Consider the following 23,562-nt stretch of genomic DNA (forward strand, 5'->3'; position numbering starts at 1 on the left):
ACCAACAAACATCCACCAATTCCCAAACTGAGGTGGGTAGTAGTAGAGCTACAATATTTGAAATATTCCTCTTTACTGTTGTCTATTGTCTTTTGCATAAAGCATTAATGGTACTCAAATTTAACACAGTAGAAAATCCTCTAGGTCAGACATGTCAAACACAAGGCCCGGGGGCCGGATCCGGCCTGCGAAGTGGTTTCATGCGGCCTGCGAAGCCAACCTGGAAAGAGTGATGGAACGGCCCCCTCTGCCTTGGCCCTGGCCCAGAGACCCTCCTTCTGCCAGAGACCCTCAGATCTGTCCCACTCCTGCCCAGGCCCCCATAGGCACTCTTGATGCGAATGAGGTAGAGCTGGCCACGCCCACCCAGTAGGCCATACGCACTTTAGACACGCCCACCCAGTAGGCCACGCCCACCCAGGCCACACCCACCCAGCCCCCTGAGGGCAACCGCAATGCTGATGCGACCCTCAAAGAAATTGAGTTTGACACCCCTGCTCTAGGTGTTAAGTTTCCTTACTGTTTAAGATTTGTACCTCACTTTGCCAAATGCCAAGCAAGAAAACAAGTGGGTAATAATCCCATTGTTATGCTGTTTGTCATGAATTAAAAGGCCTTTCATTTTTTATACTTAAAATTTTGATGCTCAAAATTAAGGAACCATTCTTTCCAAATGATTTTATTTCATTCCATGCTGCTGCATTATTTGTTGCTCACACATGGCAATGCATTTTTCAGGATACTTCTGTAATCCACCCACTGCATTTGTTTTGAAAATGACAAAAATATATTCAAAAATTATTAAGATCTATAAAGATGGTCCTAAAAGCTTAAATTTATAAGAATGATTGAATGATCTTTGAAAGATGGATGGCTCTTTGGTAATCTGTTATAGAATGCATTTACGATGAAATATTCTTTGGGACCAATTATCTCATCCAGTGTTTCTTCTTTATACAACTCATTTCTGTCTACATTAACGCACAGACTTCATTTGAATCTGACTTTACTCTTGGTGATATCATTAACATATTATTGCTGTTTTCTCGACAATACAAAAATCATTTGCCACTGCCTTATTATGGAAAGCTTTTCAATTTTTTGGCTAGCATACAACTTTAGGATTTTTGTGGTAGTTTTCCTAATCTGACCATTTTTTCAGTCCTAAAGAAAAAGCCATACACTGCCACCTACAGACACTGCATCCTGGTACGTGCAATAAATTTAATCTCACAACTGTCAGATGCCTACATAATTATGAGGGTTAGTGTTAAATTTTAGTAAAATATAGTACCCCTAAATTCTTTACAGAGAATATTTAAAACAAAAATACTGACCCTGATCAACTTGAATGATAAGACTGTGAGAAAGACTTCAATACAGTAACTATATTGCTTGAAAAAAGAATGTAAGTTAAATTGATTTTTCTAAGTATTCTACTATCTTCCTACAATTCTGTACCCGCTGATAACAGTGCAAAGAGCAGAAAAGAGAGCAAATGTATGAGAAATGGGGGTTTATTACAGCAAGGCTGCAAAAATCCAAATGATTTCTAGATGGCAGTAAAGATATCTCATCTCTTTAACTTTTTGTTGTCAGCTACTCGTCCAATTAATGAAGACAAAACACATACTGTATCATAGAAACTGGCTGTAGGTTAAAATGTTAGGAATATTTCTTAATTTTCAATCATTTTACAGTTGCCATATGTTCTAAAGCACCTTTTTGGAACTGTATCTGTAATATCTACAAATTGTTCTTAATCCAGAAGACCAATTTTTTACCTAAACTCCCAAGTTAGTCTTATTTAAAATCCACCTATTTTTTAATTCTCACATGCAACTAAAATTTAGTAACATCACAGGAAAAAGCAAGGTTGTCTCTACTTTTAAGTTTTATACCAACTTATCACAACTATACTTGTTTAAAAATTAAATCTAGCTTGTAGCCATTTTCAAAATATCTACTTTGTTACAATAAAAATTTCTTTCTCTGATCTAAAAGACTCTGAATTATCTGTACCTTTCAAACAATGCAATTAGTTTTTTGTATGCTCTAGCACACAATCTTTGATGTGTTCAGAATTAAGTTAAGGTCACCCTGAATTATCCTCTTCCAAATGACACGTATGCTAATAAAATTTCATTGTTCAGAAGAAGTTGCTGTTCTCATTAAGATTCTCTTGATCTAATTTTAGGTCAGTCTGGTTCTGTCATAAACTGAAACACAATTATGCATGTAAAACTAATTGTTCAAATAAGATCCTTACCAACTGTCTTAGAAATAATCTTGCACATCAGTAAAATTAAGCAACCCATTCCTTGACTGCTGCACTTATACTGAACCAATTTTTACTCAAAATATAGTTTATATTTTAATTCAAATTACATTTTAATTGCAATTTTACATATAATCTTGGTTTGCAATTACTGAAGAATGGTATTAAATACTCAAGATTGCAATTAGAACACATGATAAAAGGCATGTTATTTGTGCTAAATGTGACAAAGGGTTCCCTAAATTATGTCATATTTTTAGCAATAACTGAAAAACTATTGGAGCTTCTTGAGTACCCAATTCTGACAATATGTCATGCAATATTTTTATTGTAAAAATAATTTATGATTAACTTTACAGCTGACCTTTTACAAAGTGAAAAGCAAGTACACATACCTGTCCTTTTAAAATATCACTTCTGAATGTAAGAGTGTTACCATATACATTTCCCAGCCTACTTGCACATATAAAAACTGGTATAATAACACGAGCAATTTATTGAGCAAACATTTTAACAATAACATATATTTTGGCTATTGCTACTGTTACTAACAGACATGCAAAGGGAAATACAAGTTTAAAATGCAATCCAATCTAGTAATTCAGTCAAAGCCAAGTCAGCTGCAAATACACTATACATTCTAAAATAAATGCATACTGGACAAGCAAGCAAGTAGAAGATAAACATTAACCATTTAATGTCTGGCTACTTTTACAAATATGTCTTTTTAGGCCCTATATTTTGAGATTCTGCAGCATTATTAGGTCCTCTCTGTAGCCACATATTATTTTGCTCCTGCCTGAAGAGTTTTCTTCTCATTAGCTGCTTTTTGCTTCTGCTGCATAATTTCAGAATCTCTGTAAAAAGGAAAGAATAAAGTCAGTTTGTGGTGCCAATTTTTACGAAGTCAAAACATCACAAATAAATCTCAGGTACTGAGCTGAACTCATCAATTTAATATCAATACATTCAAAAGAGCAAAATTTCTAGTTTTTCTGCACACAGAAAACTTTTATGCAGGATTTGTACAATTCATTCATGAGCTAAGATATGAAAGGTGTTGCAGATTATGCAACTATACCTCTGTTTCCTCTGAGAAGCTGACAAAGTGTCCTCTTTTCTTTTCCCCTTGCTCTGTTCTTGGGCTTTCTTCATATTCTTCTGGCGGGAAAGTTCACGCTGGTTCCCACCTGTAAAAGTAACAGACCAGGTTTTAGGCTAATTACTGGTAATTACATTTTGTATTAAAATACAACCCACAATATCATATTCAGCTACCAGTGTGGCATTAAAGAGTGTGTCCTGGATGCAAGGTGTCTTTTCATCGCAAGAAACTTTCTTTGCTTAATTCCTAGGTAGAACTATATGGGCTAGGGTACAAATCAACATTGGGCAATGCTAATATACTGCTCTTTAAAAATGCATACCCTAATTATATAAACTATAAAACTAATTAGGAAATTGAATATTTAGGAACGGCAAACTCTTTGCAGTTCTAAGAATCTGTTGTGCTTTTCCCCAATTGTTCCTTTATAGTAGTCTGAAAAGAGGGACGCGGTGGCTCAGTGGGTTAGGACGCTGAGCTTGTCGATCAGAAGGTCGGCAGTTTGGTGGATCAAATCCTGAGTGCCGCATAGCAGAGTGAGCGCCTGTTACTCGTCCCAGCTTCTGCCCACCTAGCAGTTCGAAAGCACGTAAAAATGCAAGTAGAAAAATAGGGACCACTACGGTGGGAAGGTAACAGCGTTCCGTGCTAGTCATGCCGGCCACATGACCACGGAGACGTCCTCGGACAAGCGCTGGCTCTTCGGCTTTGAAACGGAGATGAGCACCGGCCCCTAGAGTCGGAAACGACTAGCACGCATGTGCGGGGGAACCTTTACCTTTACCTTTAGTAGTCTGAAATGCATTTATAACCAAAAGATGACTTTAAAAATGGAAGTCTTGCTCAAATAAGAAAAACAGGAAAGAACAAACTTTGACAAATATATGCAACCAATTGATAAAAGAATGTATGTAAAAAACTATGAAGCAGAAAATATTAAAACTTCTGCAAATTTATTTGGAATAGGAACCCACTGGGCCACTAATGAAATATTAAAAATATGACAAGAGATAAGGAAACAGCAGAGGAACTGAATGAATTACTTGCTTCTGATGAAACAAAACAATGTCAATTCTAAATGGCAGAATTTAAGATATACATAAAAATAATTTTTAAAAATGACCAACTTAATTTAATGAACCCACGTCCAAATGGTATCCACTTGAGAATTTAAATTTAAATATGAAATAGATCTGTTCACAAATCATCTTAAACATCTTCATGTCTTTCATAGGTCTAAAATAGGTGAAGTGACCCTCTTAAAGCAGAGGTCCCCAACCTTTTGGGCAGCAGGGACTGGTTCTGTGGAGAGAGAGAGGTTTTTCTGCGGACCAGAGAGTGTGTGGTTTTGTGTGCTGCTTGCATCTTGCTTGTTTATGCGGTCCGGTTGCTGGCATGCCGCGGCCCGGTACTGGTCCATGGACCAGGGGTTGGGGACCCGTCTTAAAGGAATGATAACTGTAGGCCAATCATTCAAACATTTATTGCAGGTAAAGCAGTTGAAATATTAAAATAAAAATAAGCAGACATATAGAAGAATGAGATTAATTGCATTGTATCCGCTTGCTCTTTTAATTTTCATACAAATTAAAGGGGCATTTGCTTGAGCCGCTTTCCAATGTTACCTTGTTTCTCTGGATTTAAGATATGTTTTAGTCTCTTTTGCCTAAGTAATATTTCTTGCATATTTCTATCAAGACACTTCCCTTACTCTCTACGCATAATACTAAACAGCAGCTTTCTGGCAAACAAGAATATAGCATATGGAAATCTAGCTTAAAATCAAGGGCAAGGTTTGATAGAGGCACATACAGTATAACGAAAGTCAGAAAATTACAACGTTAAAACTCAAAGTAATCTTTTGAAACTAAATAGTGAGATTCTAGATTGAAATAATACATTATTAAAAACATAAAGAGACTGGACAACCATTTCTCTGAAATGTATAGGATTTCCTGCCTCAGCAGAGGGTTGGACTAGATGACCTCCAAAGAAAGTACCTTCTAACTTTTCAATTATTAATATTAATATTAGTATCAATAATTTTTTATTTTTTTTAAAATTCCATTTATATCCCGCCCTTCTCCGAAGACTCAGGGCGGCTTACAAGCTTAGCAGTAGCCTTCATTCTACGTATATGCCTGCTTATTAGGGCTTTCACACACCCCCAAGTGGCGTTATTACAAATTCAGCTTAATTGTCCCCAACAATCTGGGTCCTCATTTTACCTACCTCGGAAGGATGGAAGGCTGAGTCAACCTTGAGCCTGGTGGGATGCGAACCTGCACTAATTGCAGGCAGCTGGTGTTACTTAAGGAGGCATTAGCCCACTGCTCCACCAAGGCTCTTATTTTTGAAATTTGTTGCCACGAGTGAGAATAGGTAGCCCTTTTGGATGTTTTAAAAGGAGGCTGGATAGTTCATGGAGTATCAGGCTATCAGTGTCTATGAATAACATGCCTATTGCTAGAAAGCAACAGGGGAATGTGGCCATTGCCTTCTAAGTCTGGCTTGTGAATTTCTCAAATACATCTAGATGGCCACAGTGATACAGAATGTGAGAGTAGATAGGTTTATGATCTGATTCAGCAGGTGTTTGTCTGTAAGCAAAATATAAACATTTTGAAAATGCAGAACACAAGAAAATAATATTGCAGGGCCTTAATATGAAATATACTAATATAATGTAGTTTTAAAGATTTTATCTGCCATTATAAAATTTAGGAAAACCGTTTGCATATTTGTTGAATCTCTTTAGTAGTTTGGTGATTAAGTATGAATTTGAAACTTTAAAATGTACAATAGTTCAATCCTACAATTATCTTAGAATCAAATGTTTTAAGTTTGAAGTATATTTTAACCGGGATGTGATTTTTTATTCTGATCTACTTTTACAACCTATCTTACATTGTTAGAAATCAGTCTTGAAAATAAGACCTTTTTGAATTCTATTAATTCCAGTTTTGGCCAATGCTTCTTGTAACTTTTAAAAATATTTTTTAAAGTCTTATTATAAAAAAGGGGGGGAGGGAACAATACTTTTCAGGCATATTTAAATGTAAGCAAACCTAAATTCTAGCCAAACAATAATTTTCTGGACTGAAAACCAATAAAATACATCAAATAAACACACTACTACAGTGAAGTTCTTAAACCCCTATTATTTCTAAGCTGATTTTATAAAAATGTGCTAGAGGAGAAAAATTGAATCAGTTTCTGACTAACCTATTTTATAGCACTACTGCAAGGATAAACAAGTAACATAAACAACCATGCATATAATTTTTAGTTCCTTGAGTGAAGAGGCACTATAATCATAAGGCAGGGAGGGATCTTCAAACTTGGCCCTTTTATGACTTGTGGACTTCAACTCCCAGAATTCCTCAGCCAGGTGAAGACCCCTGTCATAAGGTGTATCTGTACCACATTTAAAAATTGGGGTCTCTGAAAAAAAAACACACCAAGCTTGTCAATTCATTCAGTAAGGACTATGCATTCTGTACTGCCAAACCAGACGATTTAAATATACAGTATTGCACAGAAATTGCAGGTTTTTGAATGCAAGTTTCAATATATATATAAAAAAAAACATTAGCTGCGATATCCACAAAGCAGTAGTAGTGTGCTTTTAGGATGCATCGAGTTGCAGCCCTAAATACATTATTTCTCAGACTAGTTTGCCCAATTTGCTTATGGAATGACTGTTAGGCTTGTGTAATTTTAAAGCAGATCACACTGAACTATTTTTCTCTAGAAAGCCACATCAGTTGAAGTCATAATCTTAAAACAAAGCAACTATTTCCAAGTAATGCTTGTGCTGCGGTCTGAAGAACACACTGGAGTGCGATGCGAAATACCAAACAGTTTTTCACAGCTGACTCTCGAAGCTTTTCAGAGCCACTGATGAGCCCACAGGCAGATTTGAGTGGAAAGGCGGTGAGACGGTCAGTTCACCTCGCAGACTTAAAAGAGGATGACAAGGGCTACAACTGACAACACCTTCTTTTTTTTTGTTTACCAACACCGAACGGCTCCCTTCGCCCCGTGAGCGGATAAAACCCGCGGAAACGAAGGATCAAAGCTGCCCTTTCCCCAGCCAGCTTTCCCCTTGTAAAAGCGTATTTTGTAGCCCCGGCGGCGACGGTAAGAAAATCCATAAACCAGGGGTCTTCAAACTTGGCCCTTTTATGACTTGTGGACTTCAACTCCCAGAATTCCTCAGCCAGCTTTGCTGGCTGAGGAATTCTGGGAGTTGAAGTCCACAAGTCATAAAAGGGCCAAGTTTGAAGACCCCTGTCCATAAACCAACACCAATTGCGACGCACATCGCTGAAGCTTCCACTTTTATTAAATAAGGTTGCTGACCCCAAGATCGCCCGCCCACCGCGGAGATGCCACGAACATACAGGCAGAGGCGCCTCCCTCCCTGGCCTACTGCCTCCGCAAGGCCCGAGGCGCGGTGCACTGCCCCTCTCGCCCCCTAACGGGCCCCGACCCAGCGTGAAGGGCCGCCTGGGGTGGGAGTCGGGCCGAATACTTACGGGCCATGGCAAAACAATAACCCCAGCGGTAACAACCGTTACGCTCGCGAGCTCCGACTCCCCACCAGCCGCTCCGACAACCAGAACCTTCTGCTTGCCCCACCCGCCGAAGTTTTTATTAAGTAAAGGACCGCCTCCGTGACGTCACGCCACACAGCTCTCCGTCCCGAAGGGAGCCGTTCGGGGACGCCCCGCCTCTTATTGCGCTTGCGCAATTCTAGAAAAGCCGCCTTTGTTTGGGTGGCTACGTCTGCTTTCAGCAGCTGACTGAAGTTGTAGTCCAGGGGTCTTCAAACTCGGCCCTTTTATGACTCATGGACTTCAACTCCCAGAATTCCTCAACCAGTGTGCCTGGCTGAGGAATGCTGGGAATTGAAGTCCATGAGTCATAAAAGGGCTGAGTTTGAAGACCCCTGTTGTAGTCCTTCCGGGTGGGTCTGAACTATGGCAGTAGCTTCCAAGTTAGCGGGTACCCGTCAACTCTCTCTCTTTTTTTTCCTGCTAACAGAATAGCACGATTCAAATAATCTAAGCTGTTGCCCTCGAAAGAAGAGCTAGGAAAAAATGCAGTTGGGTCGCCCTGTCAGGCCAATATTTTGCTTGGATTTGGCATTTTAAATTCGATTCTAGTCCTCATTATTATCCTCTGTTCACAACAATGGAAAATCAGAGTTGGCAGTTCTTTAGCCGCTATTGGTCTTTATAAGCATTGGGTTCTTCTCAAGAACGTAAAACGTTATATAGTGGCACAGTATATATGTGGGTCCAAGTATTGTGGTCTTTTGCAACTGGCATTTGAACGTTCTAAGCGCCATCCCAATTTTTTAGGTATCAGCACCCAGTGGGCAGATAACTACTGAGAACACGAGCTGGTTTATGCCATAATCTTTCAGTTTCAATTTTTAGATCTTAATACTTAAGATCTCCAATTTTTTTTGTATTCTATTTTACTGTCCCCTCGTATTGCCACATCAGTTATCCATATTTTCTTTTTCCAAACCATAATTATGTCTTGTGTGTTATGAACCAAGACTTCATCAGTCTTTATTCAGAAATCCCATGATATATTAACGCTGCTTTTTCAACTCTGTTCTTGCCAGTTTGGTCTAGTGCAGACATGTCAAACACAAGGCCCGGGGCCCGGATCTGGCCTGTGAAATGGTTTCATGTGGCCCGTGAAGCCATCCTGGAAACAGTGAGGGAACGGCCCCCACTGCCTTGGCCCTGGCCCAGAGACCCTCCTTCTGCCAGAGACCCTCAGATCTGTCCCACTCCTGCCCAGGCCCTATAGGCACCCTTGATAAGAACGATGTAGAGCTGGCCACGCCCACCCAGTAGGCCATATGCACTCTAGCCACGCCCACCCAGTAGGCAACGCCCACCCTGGCCATACCCACCCGGCCCCCTGAGGGCAACCACAATGCTGATGCGGCCCTCAATCAAATTGAGTTTGACACCCCTGGTCTAGTGGTTAAGGAACCAAGCTAGAAAATGGGAGATGTGAGTTCAAGTCCCCCCTTAGCCATGAAAGCCAGCTTTGGGCCAATCACTCTCAATTCAACCTACCTCACAGGATTTTTGTTGTAGGGAAAATAGGAGAAGGAAGGTGTCCTGACTATGTTTGCTGCCTTGAGTTATTTGTGAAAATAATAAATATGGGATTCAAATAAATAATTTTTCATTACTGGTGCATGATAATTTTTACAGATGTTCCAATGAATCATTTTGGAGACTGTGTTATGTCACTGATTGTAATCAGATTAATTTGGTCCACAGAATTGAGCTATTGTTCAAAAAGAATAGTGAGAAACTGGAATTAGCTAGCTATAAGATTGTAAGAGGTTTGGAAATCAAGTTCTGTGTGAAATGATGTATTTAAAGAATCTGGAAGCATTTAGCTACAAAAAGTGAAGATTGAGGAATTAAGGAAACAATCTTTAACTATCTGAATGACTGTCATATGGAAGAGGGAGTGAATTTTATATTAATGCAATTGAAGTCACTAGGACATACTTTTTAAAATCTTTGAACTCAAGAGGCACTTATGTTCTTATCTCATACTATTACTATAATAATGGCACTTTTCTAATCTTGTGTCTCAGTGTAAAATTCTGGAAATTACAGTCCCTTCTCCCCCAATTAATGGAATTGTAGGCTAAGGCATTCTTTCTTAGTGAAAATAAACAAGCTAGTGATACAGAATTGCGCAATTGAATTCTACAGTATTAATTCCAGTTTTGGCCAATGCTTCTTGTAACTTTTAAAAATATTTTTAAAAGTCTTATTATAAAAAAGGGGGGGAGGGAACAATACTTTTCAGGCATATTTAAATGTAAGCAAACCTAAATTCTAGCCAAACAATAATTTTCTGGACTGAAAACCAATAAAATACATCAAATAAACACACTACTACAGTGAAGTCTTAAACCCTTATTTCTAAGCTGATTTTATAAAAATGTGCTAGAGGAGAAAAATTGAATCAGTTTCTGACTAACCTATTTTATAGCACTACTGCAAGGATAAACAAGTAACATAAACAACCATGCATATAATTTTTACTTCCTTGAGTGAAGAGGCACTATAATCATAAGGTGTATCTGTACCACATTTAAAAATTTGGGTCTCTGAAAAAAACACTAAGGCATTCTTTCTTAGTGAAAATAAACAAGCTAGTGATACAGAATTGCGCAATTGGGTGGAGATAAGAACAAGACTTTAGATGGGAACGAAATACAGAAAATGTCATAGGCGTTACCATATATGGGATTTATTTATTTAGAAAATGTATTTGCCACCCAAACCAGCTGCCCTTTCTTCAGTACATTCTGAAACGCAGCGGTACACTAACCGTTAATAAAAACCAAACCTTTCGGGTTGCTTTGTCGCAGAATGATGACGCGACTAACGCCGTCTAGGAGCAGCTGATTCAGTCCTCTCGCAGAAAGGAAGGGCGGGGAGCTGGAATTGGACGGAGCGGGGCCGGTGACATGAGGCGGCCTCGCCGGCGACGCTGGACTTTTACTAGTGTCGGGGCTTCTCCCTCGCTACACCATGTTCCGCCGCGCCAGGTTTAGCGTGAAGCCCAATGTACGGCCGAATGCTGCAGGGAGAAGCGGCCATAGTGGAGGCAGCACAAGCTCAGTTGTCCCGGCGGTCGCCGCCTCCGCCGCCACCACTGATGCCGACGGCCAACCTGACTCGGCACCGACCACCCGGTCTTCTACGGCCGAGGATAATTCGGTGCCCCATCCCGGTGATGCTGCCGCCTCTGAAGATCTTCATCTGAGCGGGGACAGTAACAACAGTATCAGGTAACTTAGGTTTGTTTTTAGCTTGTCACTGATGCTTTTGCACTGGTCTTCTTGCCAGAAATCATCGGAGCTTCCCCGTTTCCTTTTTTTAGCTTGAGAGACAGATTTGAAATTAGATGTATGACGCTCGTTTACTACGATATTTGAGGACCCGGCTTTGAAAAAGCTTTTCCTTCTGGTTTCATACCTTTCTTCTGAGTCAGCAAAACTGCCATCTCAAAGAGATGTGTAAAAGAACTTTAGCTTTGTGTTGTAATAACTGAGCTGTTTGGACTTGAATCTAGTGACTTGTAATGTCTGAACATGCAGAGTTATTGACATTAAATAGACTGTAGGAATCCTACCAACTTGCTGTTCTGATATAGAGAAATTTTCCAAGTATAGTGGTGATAATGCAGAAGCATTGCATTGGCCAAATTCTGATCCAATGATAATATAGTATATAAAACATATCAGCCACCTGTACAATGAATAATGCTGTCAGTATGTTCATCAGAAATGTGGGCTGTTTGTTATTTAAGTCCCTGCCAATCTCATAAACCTTTAATATCAGCTTCTTATAACTAATTAGATAACATACAGGTAGTCCTTGACTTACAACAGTTCATTTAATGATTGTTTGAAGTTACAACAGCACTGAAAGTGGTAAGTTATGACCATTTTTCACACTTCTGACCATTGCAGCATCCTCATGATTACATGATTAAAATTTGGATGCTTGGCAACTGACTCATATTTATGCTGGTTGCAGTCTCCCGTGTTCACATGATCCCTTTTTGTGATCTTCTGACAAGCCAAGTCAATGGGAAAGCCAGATACATGTAACAATTGTGTAACTAACTCAACAACTGCAGTGATTCATTGAACAACTCTGGCAAGAAAGGTTGCAAAACGGAGCAGAATTCACTTTGCAGTTGTCTCGCTTCACAGCAGAAATTTTGGGCTTCATTGTGGTTGTAAGTCAAAGATTACGTGTACAGTGTTACATACATTGTAGTACAAGCAGAGAAAGAGAGAGCTCAGATAATAACTAACATTAAAAGGAAAAAATCAAGACTTAACTTGTAGCAAGATTTTTGATATGTGTTGCTTGTAACCTAATTTATCAGTTTTCAGTACATATTTAAAAATATGTTTATTAACATTTTTATTCTTCTCATCATGATGATACTTTAATGTTTTTAAAAGTATTTCTGCCTTTCAGAATTGGATCACAAAATAAAAATAGATTAATTAGTTCTTAACAGACATGCACAGGCTTTAATTATAGCATTATGATATATTTTATATATTTACATGGAAGTAAATCCCACTGATCTCAGTAGTAGTTATTTCTGAGTTGGTATGTATAGGCCAGATTGAAGGAAACCCAAAATATTCACAGAATTTTTTATTAAATAACTACTGGATTCATGAACCTGCATTGTAAAATTGTAGTATTTTGCCTTGCTTATTGAGTCATTTTTCTACCAATCATGGCAGTGTATAAATATACCAAATAAATATTTGTTGATAATATAGTTCTGTTTCTGAGAAATTGATTTATTGAGCTATATTCATTTAGCCATAAAATCCTAGTATATTTGTTTAGGTCTCAAGTTTAATCTAAGAGCATCTGAGTGTTTTCCATAAGAGTTAACTATAATATAGTACAATTATGTCAACTGTAAGGTAAAGGTAAAGGTAAAGGTTCCCCCGCACACGTGTGCTAGTTGTTTCTGACTCTAGGGGCCGGTGCTCATCTCCGTTTCAAAGCCGAAGAGCCAGCGCTTGTCCGAGGACATCTCCGTGGTCATGTGGCCGGCATGCCTAGACGCCAAAGGCGCACGGAACGCTGTTACCTTCCCACCGTAGTGGTCCCTATTTTTCTACTTGCATTTTTACGTGCTTTCAAACTGCTAGGTTGGCAGAAGCTGGGACGAGTAACAGGTGCTCACTCTGCTATGCGGCACTCGGGATTCGACCCGCCAAACTGCCGATCTTCTGATCGACAAGCTCCGCGTCCTAACCCACTGAGCCACCACGTCCCTTATGTGAACTGTAACATAACATAATTACCCTACTATCTTTCAAAGAAATTTTGTCATTAGCTAATATTTCTCTTAATTTTCCAGAAATGAAAAGACCAGTGATAAAAGTGGAGATGGAGACCGCAGGAAAAATGCAGAAGGATTTCCACACAGAAGAAAACGGATATCCACTATGCCTAATCTTATAAAACCAAAAATTGTACCTCCACCTATACAACCCACTGCTGATACGTCATCAAAATGCTCTCTAAAACAAGGACCTCACTCTCCTGCTTTTAGTAATGTTTCGTTTCCAAAAGAAACATCTTTACTTGAAAAGATTGATGTGGAAAGTTCTTCCAAGTCTTCCGTATTGCCCGAAAAGAAAACTACTGCTCCTCAAGTGCCACAGTTCTCTCCATTTAAAAAATCTGCTAGTAAAGAACCTAGCATGTGTCTGCCAGCTCAGAGAAATGATGAAGCTCTCCCGAAGAACACAAGCTCGCCCCTCAAAGAAAGACCCACCCAAGAAACATTGATGGAAGAGGAAACAACGCAGACAAAATCTGCTTCAACAAATAAGAAAAGGATTTGTTCAGATCGTGAGAAAATTATCAAAAGCCAGAAGCTAAGGAAGATGCTTAAAGAAGAATTGAAGAAAGAGAAAGTAACTTATTTTTGAAATATTAATCTGAAGTATCAGAGAATGAAAGGGCTCTAGCTTGCTTTTTGTGATGAAACTATCCTGTAGTGAATCAGATAATTGGTTTTTCCAGCTTGGTATTTTTTCAGTGTTGAATGGCAAAAGTTTCTTAATTCTAGAGAGTGATTATACACCATCAAGTTGTTTTTCACTCCTAGTGATCACATGGGTAGAGCTTCTCCATGATGATCTGTCTTTAACCAGGTCTTTCAGAGAAGATTTTTTTTATCATTATCTGGAAGTAATAGATTTCATCCTGTAACCTCTTGCATGTAGATCTTAGCCCCCACTGTTGAACTAAGGCAGTCTTCACTTGTGAGAAGTAAAGAATCACTTGTTACAATATGGAAGTACAGGTAATCCCTGAGTTACGAGTGTTCACTTAACACTCGTTCAAAGTTACATGATCAGTGCCCCCCTAGTGTTTACGAGCAAATCCCAAAATTACTATTGCAGCACCATAGCAGTCGTTACAAGCAACTGACCGCAGAGGCTCTGCAATATTCACCCTGTTCCTTTCCCCGCTCCCCACAACTGCTTCCCCCTCTTTTCCTGCAAAATCTGTCTCCTCTCTGCCGTGGTTTCTTTCTCTTTGAGGGAGAGGAGACCTGGCTTGGAAATGCTTTTCACGCTGACAGTGGAAGCTCCTGGGTGCTGTAATATCATGTCAGTTCAAACACAAATTCTCTGTGAAACGGAATATGGCCCCCGGAAGCTTCCATTCTCTGTGGGGGAAAGAAGTGTTTGTTTCATTTGCATGCCTATGGGGCAAAGTGTGGAATCGGAGTTGGCCAGGTGCAGGAACCAATGCCATCCGTGGCCTGAGTGCTGCTCGCTCACGTGCGCCAGCCTTAGTTTGAGGGCAGGAATGAAGCCTTCAACTGAGCGGGGAAGCATCGCGGGGCCAGGTCCCTAGCACTCACATCCAAGCTGGCAGCAGCGGCAACTGCCTGGGTGGCCATGATCCCCCTCCCCAGCCAGCCACCCATACCGCCCAACCTAGTCCTTGCCTGGCTGGCTGGCACAAATCCTCGTCACCCTCCTCCTCCTCACAAATTGAGGGGCAGCGGCTTGAGTTTCTCTGCTCCGAGTAAAAGGAAATGGAGGCACAGAGCATGATTGCTGTCAATAAGGCCGGCACACACACTGCACCTGCGCCGTCTTGAGAGTAAACCCAGTCTGTGCCTCTGTTTTCTTCTTTCAGGATGGAACGGAGAAACTCAAGCTACTGCCACTGAAACACTTTTTATCCAAATGCAGACCTGAGAGAGATTGGAAGGTCTGTGTGCCTGCAGTGGGGCATTTCAGAAATGGAAAGGAACGTTCTGTGTGACTGCTTGAAACTCCATGTGACTCAGGTCTCCGTTTGGATGAAAGGTGTTTGAGCAGCAGGCTTGAGTTTGTCTGCTCCTTTTGAGGGAAAGGAAACGGAGGTGCAGAGCAGGATTGCTCTCAATAAGACCAGCTCGTTCCGGAGGCTTGTTTTTGCAGGATTGCTCTCTATAAGAGCTAGGCGTAGTTTGGCTCTGTTTTCGCCAGGAATGGGCTTGAGAAATGGCTTTTTCTTGGCAAAAACAAGCCTCTGGAGTGAGCGCACCTCATTCTGTGGCTCTGGTTTCACAAAGTTGGAAGGTATGATTGAACTTTTTTTTTACCAGTAGTCCCACAAGCTTCTTTTGTTGCCCTGCACGCGGTGGCGGAGAATAGAGCTAAAGGAGATGAATGAAGAGAGGCTTTGGGGAAGCGAGGGGAGATGGGGAAGGGTCTGCTCTGGCCACCGCTGTCTCGCTCGGCCAGCATCAGAGCGTGGAGGCTTGTTTTTGCCAGAAAAAGCCATTTCTTAAGCCCCTTCCTGATGAAAACAAGCCTCTGGAGGGAGCGCACTTGCTCTGGAGACTTGTTTTCTCAGGATTGCTCTTAAGAAGAGCGAGGTACACTTCCTCCGGAGGCTTTTTTACGCTAGGAAAGGGCTTGAGAAATGGCTTTTTCCTGTGAAAATGTAGTCAAAGAGCGAGACGTGCTCGCTCTGGAGGCTTGTTTTTGCCAAGAAGGGGCTTGAGAAATGGCTTTTTCCAGAGAAAACTGAGCCAAGAGCGAGGCACTCTGTTTCTAAGTATGCATTTGCATGCAGACGGTGCTTCCAGTTTCCCCAAGGTTTCGGTCCTGGTGAAAATTGTCCCGGCAGTGGCGGAAAAGAGTTGGGGGCGGGAGCAAACACTGCGAGAGTTCAGGCTCCCATTCTCTGCAAAAGAGGATCGGTGCCTGAATTTGCACGATATAACGGGCACCCAGGAGCTTTTATCAACTCTCCTCTCCCTCAAAGGCTCTCCAATGCTTCTTAATTTCTATCTGATGCTTTTGGCAAATAACGGGGATTTAAGTCAATGTGTGATTAGTAGGCTCTCACACATTGAGATCAATTGGTCGATCTCACCCATTCTAATTCTTCCATCTAAGTAAGGGGAGGGGCTGCAGAAAATGAATTGCTTTCTGAATATGGTAGGGTAAATTTTATGACAAATTTCCATTTAGTGGTAATTAGTTATGGTTTCATTATATCATACATATACACTTTTAAAAAATAAATGTATATGTTTTTTCTGCTATCTCTCAACATTATAAAATGTATTAAAATTAAAGTAATAGCAGATAGTTATATCGGCAAAACAAATAATAAAGCAAGCTAGCAACTGAATATGGCAAATGGAAAGCTCTTAAATATATATAAATGATAAAATTTAAAACGAGATTTAAATAAAAATCTATGGAATTATAAAACTATATTAATTTATGTTTCTAGAAACAACTGAAATTTAAATATCCAGTAATTGAAAAAAATACGCCAGAAGATCGCTCCAAAATGATGATGAGAGATTTTATTTATTATTTGCCTGAAAATAATCCTATGAAGTAAGTGCATATTTTCTTTTGTATTATTGGTATAAATTGTTTTTATTAATTCATTAGATCTATATTCTGTTCATCCTCTAAAGATCTCAGGTTGCCTAATATGGTTTCTCACCAGTGGTGGGATTCAGTCGGTTCGCACCACTTTGGCAGAACTGGTAGCTAATTTTTTGTTGCCCAGGCCCAGAATAGACTTCCGGAAGCGGCATCCACACAGAGAACCAGTTGTTCACATATTTGAATCCCATCACTGTTTTGCACTCATTCTTTTTTTTTACAACAGTTTTGTTAACTTGGGCTCACACCCTAAACATCTGAGACATTAATTCTAGTGGTCTTTTACTTATAAAACATTGGCTTCTAGATGTTTTTTCTAAAAATTACGTACTAATATGTCTATAGTGTTGGTTTCTGTATTCTGGCCAGATGAGTAGAAATATAATAAAATGTGGCTAGGAACTTTGCCAAATTGTTACAGGGCAAGCTTTATTGAAATCAATGGCACTTTATTCTTGGTTTCGGTATGTATAAACATTCACATCGTTTATTTTTTATTTTTTGTTGGAAATTTAACATTCTTAAGTAAGTGGACTTAAATCATTTTGCTGTTATCTGTTGTTTTCAAGAAATAATTGTGATATTGTGAAAACTGATTAGAGTTGTGCTTTATTATCCTGATTCGCTAATTGAGAAGCCATGTAGCTTAATTCAGTCTTACTGAACTTTATATGAATAAATTAAATTATAGTGTGTGTGTGTGTGTGTGTGTGTGTGTGTAAAATATAGTCTAGCATGCTAGCATTTAGCATGGTTAAATATACAATTAAATTGCATTTGGACTATGCACTATGAAATTTAGAAGTTTGTTAGATTAAATGAATCATTAAGTATGCGCTTTTCAATATTTAATAGGTCTTCATTGATTGAAGAGAAGAAAGCAGACAAGACTTCTACAATGACACAAGCAAAAGAGTAATTTGTTTCTTTTTTGAAATAGTATTAATGAAATGTGCGATCAGTAATACAGTTGTGAAAAATAAAAAATGTGTTTGCTTAATATTGCTGAAACTAAATTATTGGTTTAAAACATAATCCTAATCCCATATTAATTATGTTGGTCTTTTGATGAAATCCTGGTTTTATTAATTATAATTAAAAATCAGGGGCAAGTAGCATGAATGGATGCTCCGCTCTATAATCTCCTTTTGCTTATAAATTTTCTTTCTTTCTTTCTTTCTTTCTTTCTTTCTTTCTTTCTTTCTTTCTTTCTCTCTCTCTCTCTCTCTCTCTCTCTCTCTCTCTCTCTCTCTCTCTCTCTTTCTTTCCCTTTATTACTTTATAATAACTCAAGATGCAAACATACATAAAACTCCCTCCTCTTATTACTTTGCTACTTTAAGCATGTAACCAATATTTTTATATAGTGTAATTAAGTAAGTTCATTTATTTTATGAGGAAAAACCCCAATCTTCAATAAAAATAAAGAGTAAAGAAATAGATAATAAAGAATTTTTAATCCACAAATTTTAGGAAATAAAGTTCCAATTGGGATCCAATTATTTTTTGAAACGTTTTAAGCTCTCCTGGATAGTCAGTCACCACTGTTTCTGGAGGGAGGGGTAAAATCCCCCTTCCCTCTCCACTGGGGGGAAAGTACTTTGCAGCTTTTGTAGGTAAAAAAAAAGCTAGAATTTAAGAGAGGTAGATCTCACCCAGTCTCTTCCACACTGCTTTAATGTTGCCTGATGGTAAGTGTGACTTCGGCTGTCCACAGCCTAGTGACCAGCCATATTGCTATGGCCAGTTTTTTGTCCGCTGGTTCGGAGGGAACGCCGGCTCTAAAAGGAGAGCTACTGCTTTCCCGCGATCCAGCAAAAGGGGCAACGTTTTGGCCCTTTTAGGGCCCCCCAGCGATGCAAAACTGGACGAGGACAACGGAGCTCGTCTCCCAAGTGTCCATGGTGGCTGCGTCGGTGAACCGGAAGTCTGAGATAACCCAACTTTTAAGTGCTGATTTTCAACGCTATGTCAGAGGTACCTGAGGATTAATGCATAAATAATTCCATACTAAGGGACGCGGTGGCTCAGTGGGTTAGGACGCTGAGCTTGTCGATCAGAAGGTCGGCAGTTCGGTGGGTCGAATCCCGAGTGCCGCGTAACAGAGTGAGCACCTGTTACTCGTCCCAGCTCTGCCAACCTAGCAGTTTGAAAGCACGTAAAAATGCAAGTAGAAAAATAGGGACCACTATGGTGGGAAGGTAACAGCGTTCCGTGCACCTTTGGCATTTAGTCATGCCGGCCACATGACCACGGAGATGTCCTCGGACAAGCGCTGGCTCTTCAGCTTTGAAGCGGAGATGAGCACCGGCCCCTAGAGTCGGAAACGACTAGCACGCATGTGTGGGGGAAACTTTACCTTTACCTTTACCTTTAATTCCATACTATGTTTAATAACAAAGAAACATTTGCAATCAAGAAGTCAGCTAAAGAATAAAACCCATTGCCCATTCTCATATCCAATGCCTAATCTATAATTTAAAGCTGGAGGTATCAAGTTTACATTTGTACAAATATGCAGTCAGGTTCTGATGCAATCTTTTTAGGTATTGGTGAGTTAGTGTAAGGAATATGCACATAATACCCAGCGAAAAGTTATACTGCAGCTAAAAAAATTGATATAATGCTTCTTGTAATGATACTTTGTTTTGAAAAGGAAATATGAAAAGAGCTTAGTATTATTGGAACTGTTACTTCCCCAAATTTCAGGCCTGAAGAAAAAAATGTTGCTGATCATGAAGATGAAAATGAAGAAGAAGAAGAAGATGAAGAACAGGGAGGAGGAGGGGAAAATGATGGCTCTTTTTTAGTCCCTCGAGTGAAAGTTGCAGAAGATGGTTCAATTATTCTGGATGAAGAAAGGTTAGATTTTGGTATCAGTCAATTTACGTTATAAAATTGGTGTCCATTTATAGAAGTGCTCAATATTGGTCAAGTTATTTGGGTACTTGAGGTAAGATTTCCCTCATTTGGACTGACAGCGTATAAATAAAATCTACTAATTCCTACCTTCAATTTATCCCCTTTTTTGCTTTTCTTTTAAAGATTTATATACTATGACTTATATTGTAAACCCCAGTGATGCCCTCGCTGTGATGTCCCGTTGCATGGAGGCAGTTCGGGTCTGGATGGGGAGGAACAGACTTCAGCTCAACCCTGACAAGACTGAGTGGCTGTACATTCCGGCATCCCGGGACATTCAAAATGTTCCATCTCTTTCTATGGGGGGTGAGTTTCTACCCCCCGTGGATAGGGCTCGCAACTTGGGAGTCCTCCTAGATTCACGGCTTACTCTAGAAGATCACATAGTAGCCGTGACTAGGGGGGCTTTCGCTCAGGTTCGCCTGGTGCGTCAGTTGCGGCCCTATCTGGACCGGGATGCCCTGTGTACGGTCACTCATGCGCTCGTGACCTCTCGTCTGGACTACTGCAATGCTCTTTACATGGGGCTTCCCTTGAAGACCGCTCGGAGGCTCCAACTGGTACAGAATGCGGCCGCGAGAGTTGTCTTGGGAGTTTCCCGGTACTCCCATGTTACACCTTTGCTCCGCGAGCTGCATTGGCGACCAGTTGTCTTCCGGGTGAGGTTCAAGGTCTTGGTGATGGTTTTTAAGTCCTTACATGGCATGGGTCCGGAATACCTCGGGGACCACCTGCTGCCGGCGTCGACTCCCCTCCGCCCTGTGCGTTCCTACAGAGAGGGCCTCCTCAGGGTGCCTCCGGTCAAAGAATGCCGGCTGGTGGCCCCCAGGGGGAGGGCCTTCTCTGTGGGCGCCCCGGCTCTAAGGAACCAACTGCCGGTTGAGCTCCGGATGGCACCGGATCTTCTCTCCTTCCGGCGCGGGATAAAGACCCATTTATTCGAACAAGCTGGCCTGGCCTGATGGGGGAATGTTAGGGTTTTAATGTTTTTATACTTTGATTGTTTTAATTGGGCAATAATTTAATCCTTTTTTAACTTTTGTATTTCTATTTATATGCCCTGTTCACCGCCCTGAGTCCTTTGGGAGAAGGGCGGTATAAAAATTCAATTAAAAAAAAATCCCATTGAAGTTTCTGGTATCTAATTTGGAAAGTTATTCTATAGGACAATTATGTATTTTCCCCCAAAAATATTTCTTTTTTTTAATACAAGTTTTATTGATTTTTAATATTTACATATACATGTATTTGTGAAACAATATGGTGGTTGGGTAATTAAAATAAAATAAAAAATAACCATTTGTAAATAGTTCAGGTTACATCAACAGAGATGCCCTCTCTAATTCCCTTAGTGATTACATAGTCAAAATAAGCAAATTAGTATATTTCTAGTTATAACCAAGTCAATCAACAACATTCAAAATATATTTTCACTAATACATATCAATATCCTGTTTTTAAATTTTATCTAATTGCAATAGGATATTCTTGCATAGCCTATAGTATATAGAAAAAAGCTTAATTTTGGGTGACCCACAATTCCCTATTTCAATAAAGAATAATTCTTTTGTCTACAAAACTTATATTGTTCGTTACAAAACATTCATATGTTTTACCATTAAAGTCTAATTTTCATCTTAGCAAATCACCAGTTATTAGAAATATATTTTTTGCCTTAACCGTTCAACAATTATTAAAATGCTATCTTTTGTATATAAAATTCTAGATTCTATACTATAGTTCAAAAATAGCCACTGAATATTCTATAAGGCATCTTAACCGTACATAAATTCTTAAAATATTATCTTTTGATATGTCATTCCAAATTCTATAATATAGTTCGGAGTTATATTTCCTTTGCAAATCTAAAAGCTAAATGTAAAATCAGTGATATTTTTTTTAGAGATTCCCCTTAATCCAAAGAGATATATTTTTATAGTCTATCTTTAGGAATCCCAGAAGAGAAACAAGTTCAGTCTTTTAAATCTAACTCTTGCCTTCCTTTTGTGCCAATCATGTTTTGCTCTTATCTTCCTTTCTTCCTAGACCCCTTATTTGAATCCAGGGAGCGTATCCAAATGTCAGTTTTGCAAGAAACATGTCCCCTTTGTAACCATTGCATTTTTGCTTTGGTAGTTCAGTTTTTGGTGGTTGATATAATATAATTGTCATTAAATCAGTCAAATCTTTTTGTTCTTCCAGTTCTATCTGGGTTAGGTAGAAAGTAGTATCTGGTATTGTGTTTGTCATTTGATTAATTGAATTCTCAATATAGTGTATTTGAAGGCCTTTGGTGTCTTCACTCTTGGTGTTGCTTTCTTCAGGTGCTGTTGCTTTTTGGCTTGTAAGTTTTGTAGTTGCTATTAAAGTTTGGACTTTAAGGTTTTTTGTAGGTTGCTTTTGTTGTTCTTTGAAATCTCCTGTTTTAGTGTTAGTTTCCACTTCTTCTATTTGGTTTTGGGTTATCTTTTCCTTATTTAAGGTCAGAGTTTGATTTGGTGGCTTTAAATTGTCAGATTTTTCTTGCAATTTGGCTTTAATTTGCTCTGTCATTGCCAAGATTGTGTCCAGTATCAGTTTATAATCAAGTGCCGGGATGTATTCATCCATTTTGTTGTTGTTTACAGTTAAATCTTCCATGGAGGCTGTTTTAATAATAGTCAAAGATTTTCCACCTCCTGAAGAGTTGTATTCAGTGCCAGGTGTTCCCACACTTATCTTCAAGGACAGCTCTGTTATTCAGGCAGCTTTCACAACAGAAAAAGGAAATTTATTTGCTGTATCAGGTTTCGCCACAAGATGTCATCAATAACATATAACATGCAATGTAAGAGGGTTTTTTCTTTTTCTTTTTCTTTTTCCAAATTAATATAGAACTTTTGTAGAATTAGTCCAATTTTTTTCTTTAATTCACAGTTTAAAGAGAGAATAGGATAGTGAGTCCCCAGCAACAAATAGAAGCTTTTTAGTAAATACAGCTGAAATTGCTTAGATTCTTTGCTGCATAAATTGGATTTCTTTTGTAACTTTGAGGCTTTAAGCTTTGTTCCCAAAGTAGATATTCGCCGTTTTCTCAAAAAATGGGGAAGGAGAATTTCAGGAAAGTCCCACAGGAAGATGATTAAGGGAATAGGAAAGGTAAAAGCTCACCCAGGTCCTCCAGATTGCTTTGTAGTGCTAGGTAGTATTTTTGGCTTTCGGCAGGGAGCGGCTTAGTGATCGGCCATCTTTATGGCCAGTCTCCTCTTCTTCGGGCCAAAAGAGATGATCCCGGATTCCAGCGGAGGGCTGCCGCCCTTCCGCAATCTCAGGGAAGTCCTCCTCTCGATAATCGCCCCTCCAGGGCGATTTTTGACCCTTTTCATGGTCCTCCAAACAAGAAAGAAACAGATGGCAGGAGACAGACTGTCCATGCACGTCCGGAAGCACCGCGTGCACGAACCAGAAGCCCCCCCAAAATATTTCTTATACATGTAATCAATGTCCTGTGTCTGGAGGAAGGGTTTCATAATAATCTAATTTACTGAATTACATTTTTATCATCCTGGAAAGATAATATAAAGTGAAATTATATATTGAAGAGCTGCTTTAACAGTACTAAAGGCAAAAAAATCCTTTATCAGTTTGTCATTCTTTCTTGGACATTTATATCTTTTGCTGTATTTCAACACAGGTAGCAAATTTTCTCCATTATTAGTAAGACAATTGTTCCTAAGATGTCATTGCTTC

The 23,562-nt window shown here is 39.5% G+C and overlaps 2 protein-coding genes across 8 annotated transcripts in view; one reads left to right on the forward strand and one right to left on the reverse strand.

Annotated features, from left to right (window-relative positions):
* Positions 1–688: 688 nt before the first annotated feature.
* SERF1B (small EDRK-rich factor 1B) lies at positions 689–8,035 on the reverse strand. Of its 2 annotated transcripts, XR_014491276.1 has the most exons (4): positions 7,925–8,035; positions 3,360–3,468; positions 2,970–3,135; positions 689–2,219 (listed from the first exon to the last, which is right to left on the reverse strand). XR_014491276.1 is itself a non-coding variant. In XM_083353110.1 (3 exons), the coding sequence occupies exons 1-3, from the start codon at positions 7,929–7,931 to the stop codon at positions 3,063–3,065; spliced, it is 189 nt and encodes a 62-aa protein (XP_083209236.1). In that variant the 5' UTR covers positions 7,932–8,035; the 3' UTR covers positions 2,589–3,062. The 2 variants fall into 2 exon arrangements, 1 of the variants encoding a protein (XP_083209236.1); XM_083353110.1 differs by lacking the exon at positions 689–2,219 and having other exon boundaries at positions 2,589–3,135.
* Positions 8,036–10,856: 2,821 nt separating this feature from the next.
* BDP1 (BDP1 general transcription factor IIIB subunit) overlaps positions 10,857–23,562 on the forward strand; it is a 60,766-nt gene continuing 48,060 nt past the window's right edge. For 4 of the 6 annotated variants that reach the window (XR_014491269.1, XM_083353102.1, XM_083353103.1 and 1 more), the window contains exons 1-5: positions 10,857–11,235; positions 13,350–13,911; positions 16,748–16,857; positions 17,767–17,826; positions 19,621–19,773. Coding sequence is in view for 4 of the 6 variants with exons in the window: in XM_083353102.1 (XP_083209228.1) it covers positions 10,976–11,235; positions 13,350–13,911; positions 16,748–16,857; positions 17,767–17,826; positions 19,621–19,773 (1,145 nt within the window). In the remaining 2 variants the exon portion in view is untranslated. The remainder of the gene's footprint in view (positions 11,236–13,349; positions 13,912–16,747; positions 16,858–17,766; positions 17,827–19,620; positions 19,774–23,562) is intronic. The other 2 variants (XR_014491270.1, XM_083353105.1) reach the window with 1 other exon arrangement.

Source organism: Vipera ursinii, assembly GCF_947247035.1.
Source record: "Vipera ursinii genome assembly, chromosome: 2".
Lineage (NCBI taxonomy): Eukaryota > Metazoa > Chordata > Lepidosauria > Squamata > Viperidae > Vipera > Vipera ursinii.